This window comes from Fulmarus glacialis, unplaced genomic scaffold (assembly GCF_000690835.1).
Source record: "Fulmarus glacialis isolate BGI_N327 unplaced genomic scaffold, ASM69083v1 Scaffold48633, whole genome shotgun sequence".
NCBI lineage: Eukaryota > Metazoa > Chordata > Aves > Procellariiformes > Procellariidae > Fulmarus > Fulmarus glacialis.
This window is the reverse complement of record NW_009205741.1, coordinates 1-11,691: the sequence shown is the minus strand read 5'-3', so window position 1 is coordinate 11,691 and position 11,691 is coordinate 1. Positions and strand designations below refer to the sequence as shown.

At 38.5% G+C, this 11,691-nt stretch overlaps 1 protein-coding gene across 1 annotated transcript; it reads right to left on the bottom strand.

Moving 5' to 3' along the window:
• Positions 1-293: 293 nt before the first annotated feature.
• RNF125 (ring finger protein 125, E3 ubiquitin protein ligase) lies at positions 294-8,033 on the bottom strand (the record flags this gene model as incomplete). The annotated part of the gene is made up of 5 exons (XM_009575492.1): positions 294-386; positions 1,419-1,526; positions 3,862-3,952; positions 5,338-5,432; positions 7,880-8,033. Coding segments are annotated over 5 exons (541 nt in total), but the record flags the coding sequence as incomplete, so codon positions are not given.
• Between the last annotated feature and the right edge of the window lie 3,658 nt (positions 8,034-11,691).

Here is an 11,691-nt window from a genome sequence, read left to right as displayed (position 1 = left end):
AGGCTGTCGTCAAAGCCAGTATATCTGTATACTGGACCAGCAGGGAGCCCAGGACCATTGTATTTTAGGTAGAGAAACTGACAATATTTTCTTTTATCCTTACAAAAAAAGAACATATTTTTTAATGAAACTGAAATTTAATTAGAAAAAATAATTTTAAAGCAAAAAAATGCTTAAGGAAAAAAAAATTTAGGTCCATGCAGGTTATTAACACTCCATTAATTGCAAAAGGCTAAATTTTAATGACAATGTTTATCTGCAGAACATGTTCTTTCACTCTTCTGCAGTAGTCCTTACGTGCTGTTTGGATGATTCACATGCATGTATTCTAAGAATGACCCATCTAGAACTCTTTCAACAAGAACTTCTCCAATAGTATTTATCTCCTGAAACAAAAAAAAAGGATATTTTATTGAATATCAAGATAGTAATTAATGTGTTAATAGATTTAATTTTGACTGCTTGAGTTACCAGTTAACAAAATACTGGTTTCAGCGGGTTTACATCCATGTTTAAAGTTTACTGCCTAACTTTCTGCTCCTTAGGGGTAAACACTGCAACATAAAGCAAGAGAAATCATTATGAAACTTGAAATAAATGACAATGTCAAATGCAGAAACAGATTAATTCAGTGATTATGCAAAACAATGCTTTTTATTAAAGAGTCCAATTTGGTGATGCATGTTATATACTTAAGTCTTAGCTGTACTTTATGAAGCTATGTATGTGTGAGCTATCATTAAAGTGCTATCATATGTAAGTCTGTTTCTGCCATGTGCATGAATTATAGGTTCAAATTATTAACGTGGTTCTTCACCCCTGCCCTCTATTTGGATATCATTTTCTTTAGTGCTTTTGCATCATTTGAAAAAAATAATGTTTTACATCTTTCTTTGAGATTTTGTCTGGATAAGTATCAAACATAAATATAGGAAAGCACTAACTAATATTCTTGGGAAATTCTAACAATATGTTAATGCTTGTGCTGCATTTTCTATTTTACAGCCCACTCAGACAGCAAACAGCTGCAGCACCTTTCAGAAGTACAACTGTGTCATCTTAGGTTCTTACTGAATAAAAACGGGTTGTTGAAACAACTTTCATTTAAAGTATCTAGGTTTCCATTTGAGGATCTCGAAGTATTTTATAAACATGAGCCAGATGCATAATACCTGTTAAGGAATGAGAGAACGGAGTACCTTTCCGTTGTCGCAGTGTTAGACAGCAACAGAACTGAGGACAGAATCCATAAGTTGGCACCTATGAGTACCAGACTATGCTGTTTCTGCATACATCTGCCACACTTTGTGGTGCAGTTATCTGCTCCGTTCTTTTCATGACTTCTTGATTGTAAAAGGTGTGGAAGAAGATACACATAAAGAAATCAAGTCCAGTAGTTTGCAAATACCATTACTCACTATGTAGTCTTCATAATGGTCTGCAAGTCTGAGTTGAAGATGCCTTATAAAATTTCTGCTGACATAGCTGGGATCTCTCCCAGGTGTTAAACAACAAATTGGACAACACTGTAAGTAAATGGAAGGAAGTAATTATTCAGTTTTCAGCTTGGAGTTCTTACAAAAGAAATATTATCAGTGTTTAAAAGAAACAGAAATGTGAAATAAGTGGATCTGTTACAGCCAAATGGCATTCTCCGAGCAAGATGAATACTGCTAGGCACCGTGCACTTCCAGATCAGCTGTCAATTATGCTAATCCCCGCTGTGTAATTCGTGTCTGCAGACATCCCAAGACTTGTCAACCTATATAGATCTGATGGTTAATATATTCTCTGCCACTAGGTAACAAAAGAATAGTCATGCAAAAGCATTTGTTTTATCCAAAACAAAATTTGTTTATCATCCAAACAATTCATGTATCCACTTGTTCATCATTCAAATAATAAACTAATAACAAATAATCCTTTTGTTTATCGTCCAAACCACTGTTTGGACGATAAAGTGCTACAAGAAACATACAGGATTCCTCTGATCATCAATAACAAATTAATTCATATGTGTGGTTACAACAGAAGTGCCTAAAACACTTCATCAGAAGAAAAACTGAATTATTTCCTGTGGGTTCTCTGTAATATAAAAGTTGCAGTTGTTGCAACATGTATTTCTTCAAGCAATATCATGATAACTCTGTGCACATGCTAAAAAAATGATTATCGTGGAATACACCATGTGTGAATGTATATTGTGTGAATATACTATTTGTATACTAAAAAAAGCTTTATGATATGTTATGGTAATGAACATTATGATACAATTCACCAGAAAAATCCTATGCCTTTCTTAGAACTAAAACTAATGTGTTCATTCTAAGTTTGAAACAAAAAGGTTGAAACAGCTGTGCCAAATCACTTTTTCAGGTATTCCTGAAATCCTGGAACAGGAACTCCAAAGACATTTCAGAATTCAAGGGAAGGGTCAGTGTGTCAATAGCAAACAAAGAAGTGCACCTCTCAGCATGTTCCCTCTCTTTGCTTTGTATTAACGATGTGGTGTCTATAAACCAACTAAATGCCAATATAGTCAAAGTAACTATGAAACTCGTATGACTTAAGAGATCACATTTTAATTTCCCTGCTTCTAATTTTTACATTATTTGTAGGCAAACATAGTTCTGAATATTGGTTTTTACATTAGGTTTCAAAGAAATGCGCAACAGAATGAGTGTAAGGCTGTATAATGCATATTACTCGCGAGTCTCTCAGGATCAGCTTTTATGTGCAACTCTGCATTTAATAAGGAATTTAATATTTTTCTAAGTTTTAAGGCTTAATTCTGCCCTACAGCTACACAATACAGCTATTTATGAATTTGCCCTAAGAGAAAAAATAAGAGCGTATAGAGTGATAGATGTGATTAAAATTATTGACAATTATTTCAGTTGACCAAAATAAATAGAGAATCTAATTTGAAAAATACAAAATTTGGCAAAATGTTATGCATTAAAGCATTAACTCTGATAAAGGTGAACACAGTATACATTCGCGAGTGAATACTTCCTTTAATTTACTGGGAACTCTGGCTCCAGGCTAACTTACTAATACGATCATGGTTAAAGTGACGAAAACTAACCTGCAATGTAAAAGGGAATGGAGTGGGTTTCCCTCATCCCACCTGCTGTGGGAAACAGGAATGTCGGTTGATTTGTCTACAAGTCCTTCAGACTGTAACCTCTCTAAAACACCTCTTTTGCGAGATGTGAAAATTGGAGTCTAAAATGCCTCAGCAAATAACTATCAGGGAAGTAGATTATGCTTGTCGAGATCTGGACCTCAATCCTACAAACAGGGTCACAGTAAGACCTTGCAGCCTTATGGACCTTCAAAATTAAGCTATTTTATGTCAAATTCTCTTAACTTTAAAAAAAAAATTTTAAAAACCCTACTACAACAGACTCCTATATAAGGCCACATAGGCATTCTTACCCCAAAACCCAGATGAGAATACACAGCAAATGCTGCACATGAATCTGAGTTAGGTCAGTAGAAACGGCACATATGGGATTTAAAAGCGAGGAAGTCACTGAACCTGATAACGCCCGTTGTCTTGGCTGTAAGTAACTGTGTGTTGTATCCGTCGTAAGACTTCCTACACCATTTTCAGTGCTCCTACCAGTGCTCACAATGATAGGAGTGCTAATATTTTAAATATTATGTGCATGCACACTTGTCTGTGATAGGGGGAGAGGGAATGAATATAGGTATGTTTTTCCTTCACTGTCAAAACCAATTAAACAATTAATCTATTTTCTCTTTGTCTAGTCTAATATCTCCTATGAGTAATGCTTGCTAGAATTAATCAGTTTAACATGTGAATTCAGTAGAATATATACTTATGTACATTACCACTGTTCTCCTTTCTGATCTGTGGTAAGTGAGACAGTGGTCCATTAGCTCATCCTCATCTACTTCGCACTGGCAATAAGGACAGGAATATCTGGAAATGAGACGTAGTATATTGTTAGTGGCTGTAGATATAACGGATACATTTTTAGTACTACAAGCAATAAAAGAAGTATTCAGATTTATTTGGCCAGATATTATTAGAAGCTTCTTTTGCCATACCTAAAATGCAGCACGGGTGTATGACATGTACCTGGGTGCGACGTACGCTTTGCTGGCAAAAGGTCAGCCTTGCTAATGGATGCTGCAAACACTGCACAGAACTGTGCCAGCATGTCAGGATATTGATCCAGAAAAGCACTCTTAACATAACCATGACCTTAGAAAACAATGGATGAAAATACTGAACACTACAACTACAGACATTTGATAAAAGCATAATTAAATTGCTGTGATACACTTGGAGCATGCGTGACCAAACTACCAATTCTCAAGAGCCCTCATTAAGTATCAACACTTTCTCGCAGAGGAATCCTACTTAGTTTTCAGTACAGTCTTGTTGCACGGTGGAGACACCGTTTTCAGGTTAGTGCGGTTTTCAAATGTGTATGGGTAAATGTTCCTGTTTTTCTGACCATCAAAAGAACAGTAACTGAGAGGGCGATAGGTCTTCTTAGCAAGCAACCTGAATAATATGTCATTTAGGAATTCAAGTAGCAAAGAGTATAGGGACTTTAAATTACATATATCAAAAAAGCATTTTAATAATTATATCAAAATTGTTCCTATTTGTTAATGGACAAAACTAAAGGGCATTGAACTTTGAGACCTCAGTCATTCTAGAATTGCTATACACCTAATCGATTGCTCTAACAGGTCCTGCCCTGAAAGAGAATGAAAGGGACAAAGAATTTGAACTTTTGACATATGACACACATATATTCTGTAAATATATATATTCTTTCTATATACTATAAATACGTAAATAAGAAAAGCTGTTGGTCTTCTTAATTCAAAACCATTTCTGAAGAACAAATTATTAGGCGAGAGCCAGTTAAATTTAGATTATTATTAGTCTTATTTCATTCCGGAAATAACCAACATTTTCAAGGAGTTTTATTTGAAAGTAAACATAATTCTTCCCTACAAAAAATATAAAAAACTGCTGACTTGTCAAAATACTGTTGTTTCTACAAAACCGGTCACATGGAGCTAAATTCTATCAAAATCATACTAACTGCAAGTAAAATGTATTATTTTGTAGTCATATACACACACAAAAAATTAGTGTCCATTTTAAGCACTATTTGAGTATTATGATTTTAAAGTATTAGTAAAGGATTCATGTTCCATCCTATAAAACAGGAACAAGTTCCAATTTAAAAAAAAAAAAAATCTGAGAATTCTTCGACCAGTTTGACTTTACTATGTTGAGATAACAAAAAGTGCTTTTGCAATGTCATCATCACTAAGGTCTACCTTGTTACAGCATCTCCAAGCTCCTGTAGAGGTCCATATTTTTCTATATATTTTTCACAAGTTTTTAAATGAGCTCTCATTTCACTCAGACATACCTAAGCAATGAGAAGAAGCAGCTTGTTACGTTTTATACCATGACACATTCACGCTAACACATCACTGAATATTTTCTAGTTCAAAGCCTTATTACAACATAGTGGCTATACCCAGGGAAGAATACGCATCTCCTTCTACTACTGGCTCAGTTTCTTGAGCATTATGTTACTGGCTCAGTATTGCTCTAACACATTTTATAATAATAACATTCCTCTTATGAGAGTAAAGTGAATTAGAGTGAAAAAATTATTAGTTTGTGGTGATTTTATTTGTTCCTTACGTTGGCCCTTAATATTTTGGAATGAAATTAGGGAGGCAATAGGGAAACATTTCTAGTCCAGGGAGGGGGACCCTCCCAGTTCACTTCTCGCTCTGTTTTTAGTGGTGAAAATCTAGACCAACTCTTGTTAAAACCAAAAATTTTCCAACTTGAGGGCTGGATTCTGACCTCAGTGAAGTCATCAGCAAAACTTTTTACAGATTCGCTAAGAATAAAATTTGGGTTTTATATTGCTGCTGCTACTGGCTATTTCCTTTAACTCAGAACCTCTAAAGAACAAAACCGGTGAAGCAGAATCATGATGTATTTCCTATGACGAGAAACAATATGAAATGATAAGAAGTCACCATGTTGAGATATTAAAATATTATTTGCACAGAAACAGTGCAGAGACATTAATATTACTTATAGGTTATTCTGTATTTTTAACCTTTAAACATTGATGACCGGTTCCAGTGAATCTTGGTGAAGAAATTTAAAATAACCCTGTCTCAGATGTCGGTGCCACGGCTCCGCTACAAATGATCATCCTGACTGCAGATGCAGCAGAACGAAACACGCTCATGCCTCAGCCACTTAATTGCGATTTCCGCTCCCCGAGTGGAAACTGCAAGTGAAATTAGATTTATACTAAGAGCAATCCATGCGTTGGCGTGACTGAGACACTGCAGAAGCATTTGCCAAGGATAGTCTGCCAAATATCAGAAGCAACATACAAAGGTGTCTTGACACTATAAAACATTAAATGCACTCTCCTTTTCAACATATCTTAGTGGCCTCACTGATGGCTTTATGCAAGAAATACAGCCAACACTTTCTGCAGCCATAAAGTTATAAACCCTTGCAGATATCCATACTCAGGTCACTTCTTGTGCTCTGCCACCGAACAGCAAAAGGCAGTACTTAAGCTCCACTAAGTACTGAGAAGCCTAGCGAAGCCATACGTAGCTCAGCACTGCTTAACATACCTGTTACAATTGGGTTCCTTCTGCAAAACCCGATTTTAAAACATATTGAAATTAAATTCAATATTTAACTGTTGTTAATATCAAGGTGTTGCAGTTCATGCATTTCATTGTTAGTTGTAAGCAAATCTTTCCCAGATAGAAAATCCATGGCAAAAAGGTAAAGGTTAACAACAAATAAACATTTTTGCTGCTTTTCTTATGTTCTCCGTAATTCCCCACAACCTTGCAAATAGCAGTCTTTCTGAAGTTCACACATTTACTTGCTGTTTACATTTTGTGGTATTTTCACACTGCTGTGGCTAGACAAGAAAGATTTAAGGGTATTGTTTTGCAGTTAGCAAGACAGAAGAAATTATAAAAGCCAGATGTGAAACCATTCAGAGAAAAAAATGAGTGTGTGTCACATTTAAGCTGTACAATCTCCTCCCACAAAACACCACCGGTATAAAAATATGAGAGGAGAGCAGGACTGAAGAGTGTTCATTATACAGAAAGAGGCACAGAGTAAATATTCACAAATGTGGGAGAAAATACTTGGTTTTATATGAATTTTCAAGTAAATGTATATTAATTCAATCTTGGTTAACTGTTTTTCCTACTGATATATGCCCTGTCCTCCACCACAAAGTCCTGTTAACCTCTTACTCTGCCCCTTGTTTTGATGAAACATGATTAACATGTTCCAGTTCAAACAGTAGCATTTAAAACTTTGTTTGCATACGAGTAAGTGATGTTTCAAAAGCTTTACTTAGATTTAAGGAAAAAGGCTCCGTTTAGGTAGCTTTACTGAAGGGAGGGGCGGGGTGTTTGGGGGGGGAGGAAATCACAAAATTTTATATCTTTGTCCTGTAGTTTAACAGATGCAATTGTGGCCAGGATTTTTACAATTAGGTAATCGTAGTATATAAAAAAAAGTTATTTGTCCTTTCTCCAGCCAAAGCCAACATAGGGAGTCAAGAAGATTCAGCTCCTCATAGGTTTAGGCTTGAGCTTAATATTTGCAATGGCACTGGCAGAGTGTTTTAGAGTTCTTTTAAATATGGAACTTGATAAATCACAAAAATTTATTCTTCCACCATCATGCTGGTGGAGTTTCTCTGTTTAGACACGCTCTTAAAAAGGGTTCTTAATAGTGTTAGTTCTCGTGCATGAATACATCTCTGGAATTATTTAGTAGTTAATGTTCAAGCCTGCAAACCTGTGTTTCGCATTCTGTGCAATTTCGGTATGTGCTTTCCATCTTCTTGGTAATATCAGTGGCTGGAATTCCTTCAGAAGGAAGATAAGCGCGGCAGTAAGGGCACGTCCATGCATTATTCTTTAAACTTGCAGAAATACAGGAATGACAGAATCTATACATAGAAAGAAACAAAACCAAATGTGATAATCCCCCCAAAACATGCTTCAAATAAGGCAGGGTATATAAAAAAGGAACTAAAATTTTGCACAACATTGTAACATTGCAAGGTATTTGTTCTTCTGAAGATATGTTGTTAAGAAGATTGTGGGTATTTTTCCTGCAGCACTACTTGCGTTAAGCAGAGCACCGAAAAAAGACAAGCTGAGCATCCTGGTACCACTGAAATGTATGTGACTGTGAGGACTCATTTCAAAGCAGAAGCAAGGAACCCGTCCCCTGTGGGCCAGGCAAAGCCTGCAGTCCATGATTTCAAAACTTGCCATCACAGCAAAGATTATTTCTTTTTTGTAGTGTTGCTGCTGGACAATGTCACAAATACGCATACTGATAGCTTACTGGAAGTCTTCCTGAGCTCATCAACAGAAGAATACTCCATGCTGCTCCTACGATGGACAAGAATCCAGGCTGTTAAGATGAGGGAATTCCTCCAATACATGATGAAGTCAGGAGTTGGAGAGTTACACTCTGAGGTTTTAGGCAGCAGTTGCAGGGAAAGTGTTAGGCTGTTGTGTGATAAGTGATTCGCTGACCTAGCCACCACAGGGCTTGGACTGGATAAAGGCATACCTACCTCTGGGAGTGTCTTAGCCACTTCACTTCTCTGGTTTTAGGAATAAAAGCAGATTGGATTAGTGGTTACTGCAGCTGCTTTTGAAAGCTTTTTGTCAGTTACGGATATGACAGATAAGCTTTGGTGAATCTGCCTGTAGAGGTTTGATACATCACTGCCCTTCGCTATCTGAGCATTGTTGCAAAGCCCCAGTGCTAATGGGACAGGAGTCAGCCTTCCTTTGCATTAGATTATGGCTCCCCATCAGGTCGAGATAGGGATCTGAAGGGTCTCAGGTAGAGTGGCAGCCTGGGGCTGCAAGGAAGGACAAAAGAAAGGATGCACACTGACTGCCGGCCCCTCTGGCTTTGGAGGAGCTAGAAGGAGCTGCTGTGCCAGACCGCAACCCACAGTGAGCTCATTGCTTGGCCTGGGTGAGTGTGCAGACAGCAGACACCTAAGGGCGAGGAGGTGGCAAAAGTCCTTGCATCTCTACGATAAATTTGCACTTGTGCCCCTCTGCTAAGTACCACAGCCCTGCAGCAGAAGCGGCAGGAGCAAACTTGTGCCTGCAACCCCAGCTGCATGAATGCAAAATTTCACTGAAACAAACTGCTGACTTTGCACTAAAACAGGTAAGGAGCAGGAACATCTTCTGTTTTGCCAATTCTGCTTCGAGGTTTAAACGCAGTAGCTTCCAGAAGAGAGGCACCTAAAACCACTAATCACTGCAGTCATGGTCGGCAGATCACTCAAACCAGCAAGCACTGGTGGTCATGCTGTGCCAGTTTAGGATGTTGCCACTCATGCCATCCTGTGCTGTCCCTCTGTTGAACGTTACCCACCTCTCCTTCTGTCTCCTCTCCCAACCCTCCAGCCCAGCAGAAGGTATCATGTGGTTATCTCTCAGATAATTCTACTCAGTGTGGCATTTTAGTGCAAATCCACCTGCTTTCCCAGTTGCTGAGACGCTAACCTTTGCACCAGAGCTGCTAAGTCACAGGTCCACTTTGCCCACACCAAGCTCTGCTATGCAAATAGCGACTCCAGCAGAGGAGTGGAGTTGGAAGCTGAGGCAAAACCTGCTTAAGCCGCTGTAAAACGACTTGCCAAGCTTGCCAGTGCACTCTGCAACAGCATTTCTAACGTACTTAATACCCCGTGATCGATCTATAGGAGGATTTCAGATGTAATCTCTTCTTTGGAAGACTTCTTCATGTAGCTCCACGGAGCCAGAGCCATGTAAAATACAATCAAAGCCTAAGTCAGACAGAAGGTGGTATTTTGCAGTTACTTCACATTAGTATAAATGACTACACAAAGTGCAAAAAGAGTACAGCCAAGACCCAGCACGCTCCCTGTCCAAGCATAAACTCTGAATTGCTACACACGGTTTGCCCTCGGGCAGGTTTTAACTTAGATTATTCCTGTACTTTAGACAGGGTTGAAAAGGTTTCTTTGTTTCCCTGACAAACAGAAGTGTCTTCTATAAATAACCCTGTACAAGGTTCACACGTGCTGTCTGAGAGCTTTCCCCTTTTAATGTTACAAAATATAAAATCAGATTACCCTTTGCAAGATTGTTCACCCTCCCCCCCCCCTCCAAAAACTGTCAGTAGCAGAGGAATAAAAAAAGAAGGTAATATAAAGGATACAAGGATTGACAAGGAACACTTACACCCATGCATTATGCACAAATAATCTTTTGTTATTACTCAGTGATTTGTTCTATTGACTATAAAAACAATTTGAAAGAATTTCAGGTTCAGCAACAAAAAAACCTCCACCCTTAACCCAGTTTATCACTCTGCTTTATTTGCTCAGTCCGCGCCTAAACAGGTAAAAGAAATAAACAAAACTTAAAACAGTGCAGGTAGGTGAAATAAACCTAAGCGTCTCAGGATATTGACCCTGAACATTGCTGAAGCCCTGCTTTTCCCCCCCTTCTGTTTACCTTCCAAACAATTGCCTCAAGTCTCTAGTTAGAGGCGGCATAACACTTCTCACATCCAACAAGAGATAATACATTAGTTCTTGAAGACACTGAGGATACTGTAAAACAGTTGCATTTTTTGACATACATACACGTGTATGTCTCAGCTCAGGAGCACGTCATTTTCCATGATCTGTGACCTGGAATAAATAACAAAAACAAGCCTTCCCAGGTGAATAACAGAAAAGGCGCAGCTGCTTAGCTGGATCTCTGTTGAGCAGGAACTCTGCAAAGTTGCCTATAGTTTCTGAGGCCAACAAGTGGTCCTGGAAACTGAGAAGGGGCCCAGAAACATGCTAGGAAGCCTTTTATCATTTTTCTTTTTTGTTTTCTTTTTTTTTTTTTAATTTTTCCAAAATTATTCCTAAACACCAGCTTAAGCCATGCTCTTTACTGCTGTTATCCCTAGAAGGATGGCTGTGCCAGGTGCCAGGTTTGTAAAAGGAGTGATTAGCAGATAGGTCATGTTCTTGCATTTTACAGCTGCGTACGTTGCTCTCTGCTGATTCTAGGTGGGATCGTTATGCTATGCTTGCACCTGGACAAGACTGAGATTAGGGGCGATAGTCCAGTTACGGCTCACGTTAAATTTGTGGTGAAGATAACCATTGGAAATACTCGCTTGGAATTTGAACCAGACGAACACATTCACTCTAGAACAGCTGGTTTTACCCATTGATTTTTTAAGTGCTCCAGAATAACTGGCCTTATCCTAAAGCAGCCATCCCAAAATTGAATTTCTGGCATATCCTACCCTTAAGCAGATTTAACTGGGATGAATCTAGACGTATTTAACAGGAAAAAAAATTGAGCGCAGGTCTCACAACCTCTCTCTGCCGCCAGCAGAGAAACAGGCGCAACTCAGTAACTCAATCTTAAACGGGCTGACCCCGGCGCTGCTCACCTGCGCCTTCGGAGGGCTCTACCCCTACCTACGCGTAAATTACTGACGAAACCCGATTACTCTATTTTCGGTCAGTTCAAAGCGGGCTTTCCCCCGCTCCCTCGCCTTTTCCCTCAGGCCTCTCCCCGGCCGGGCCAGCGCCG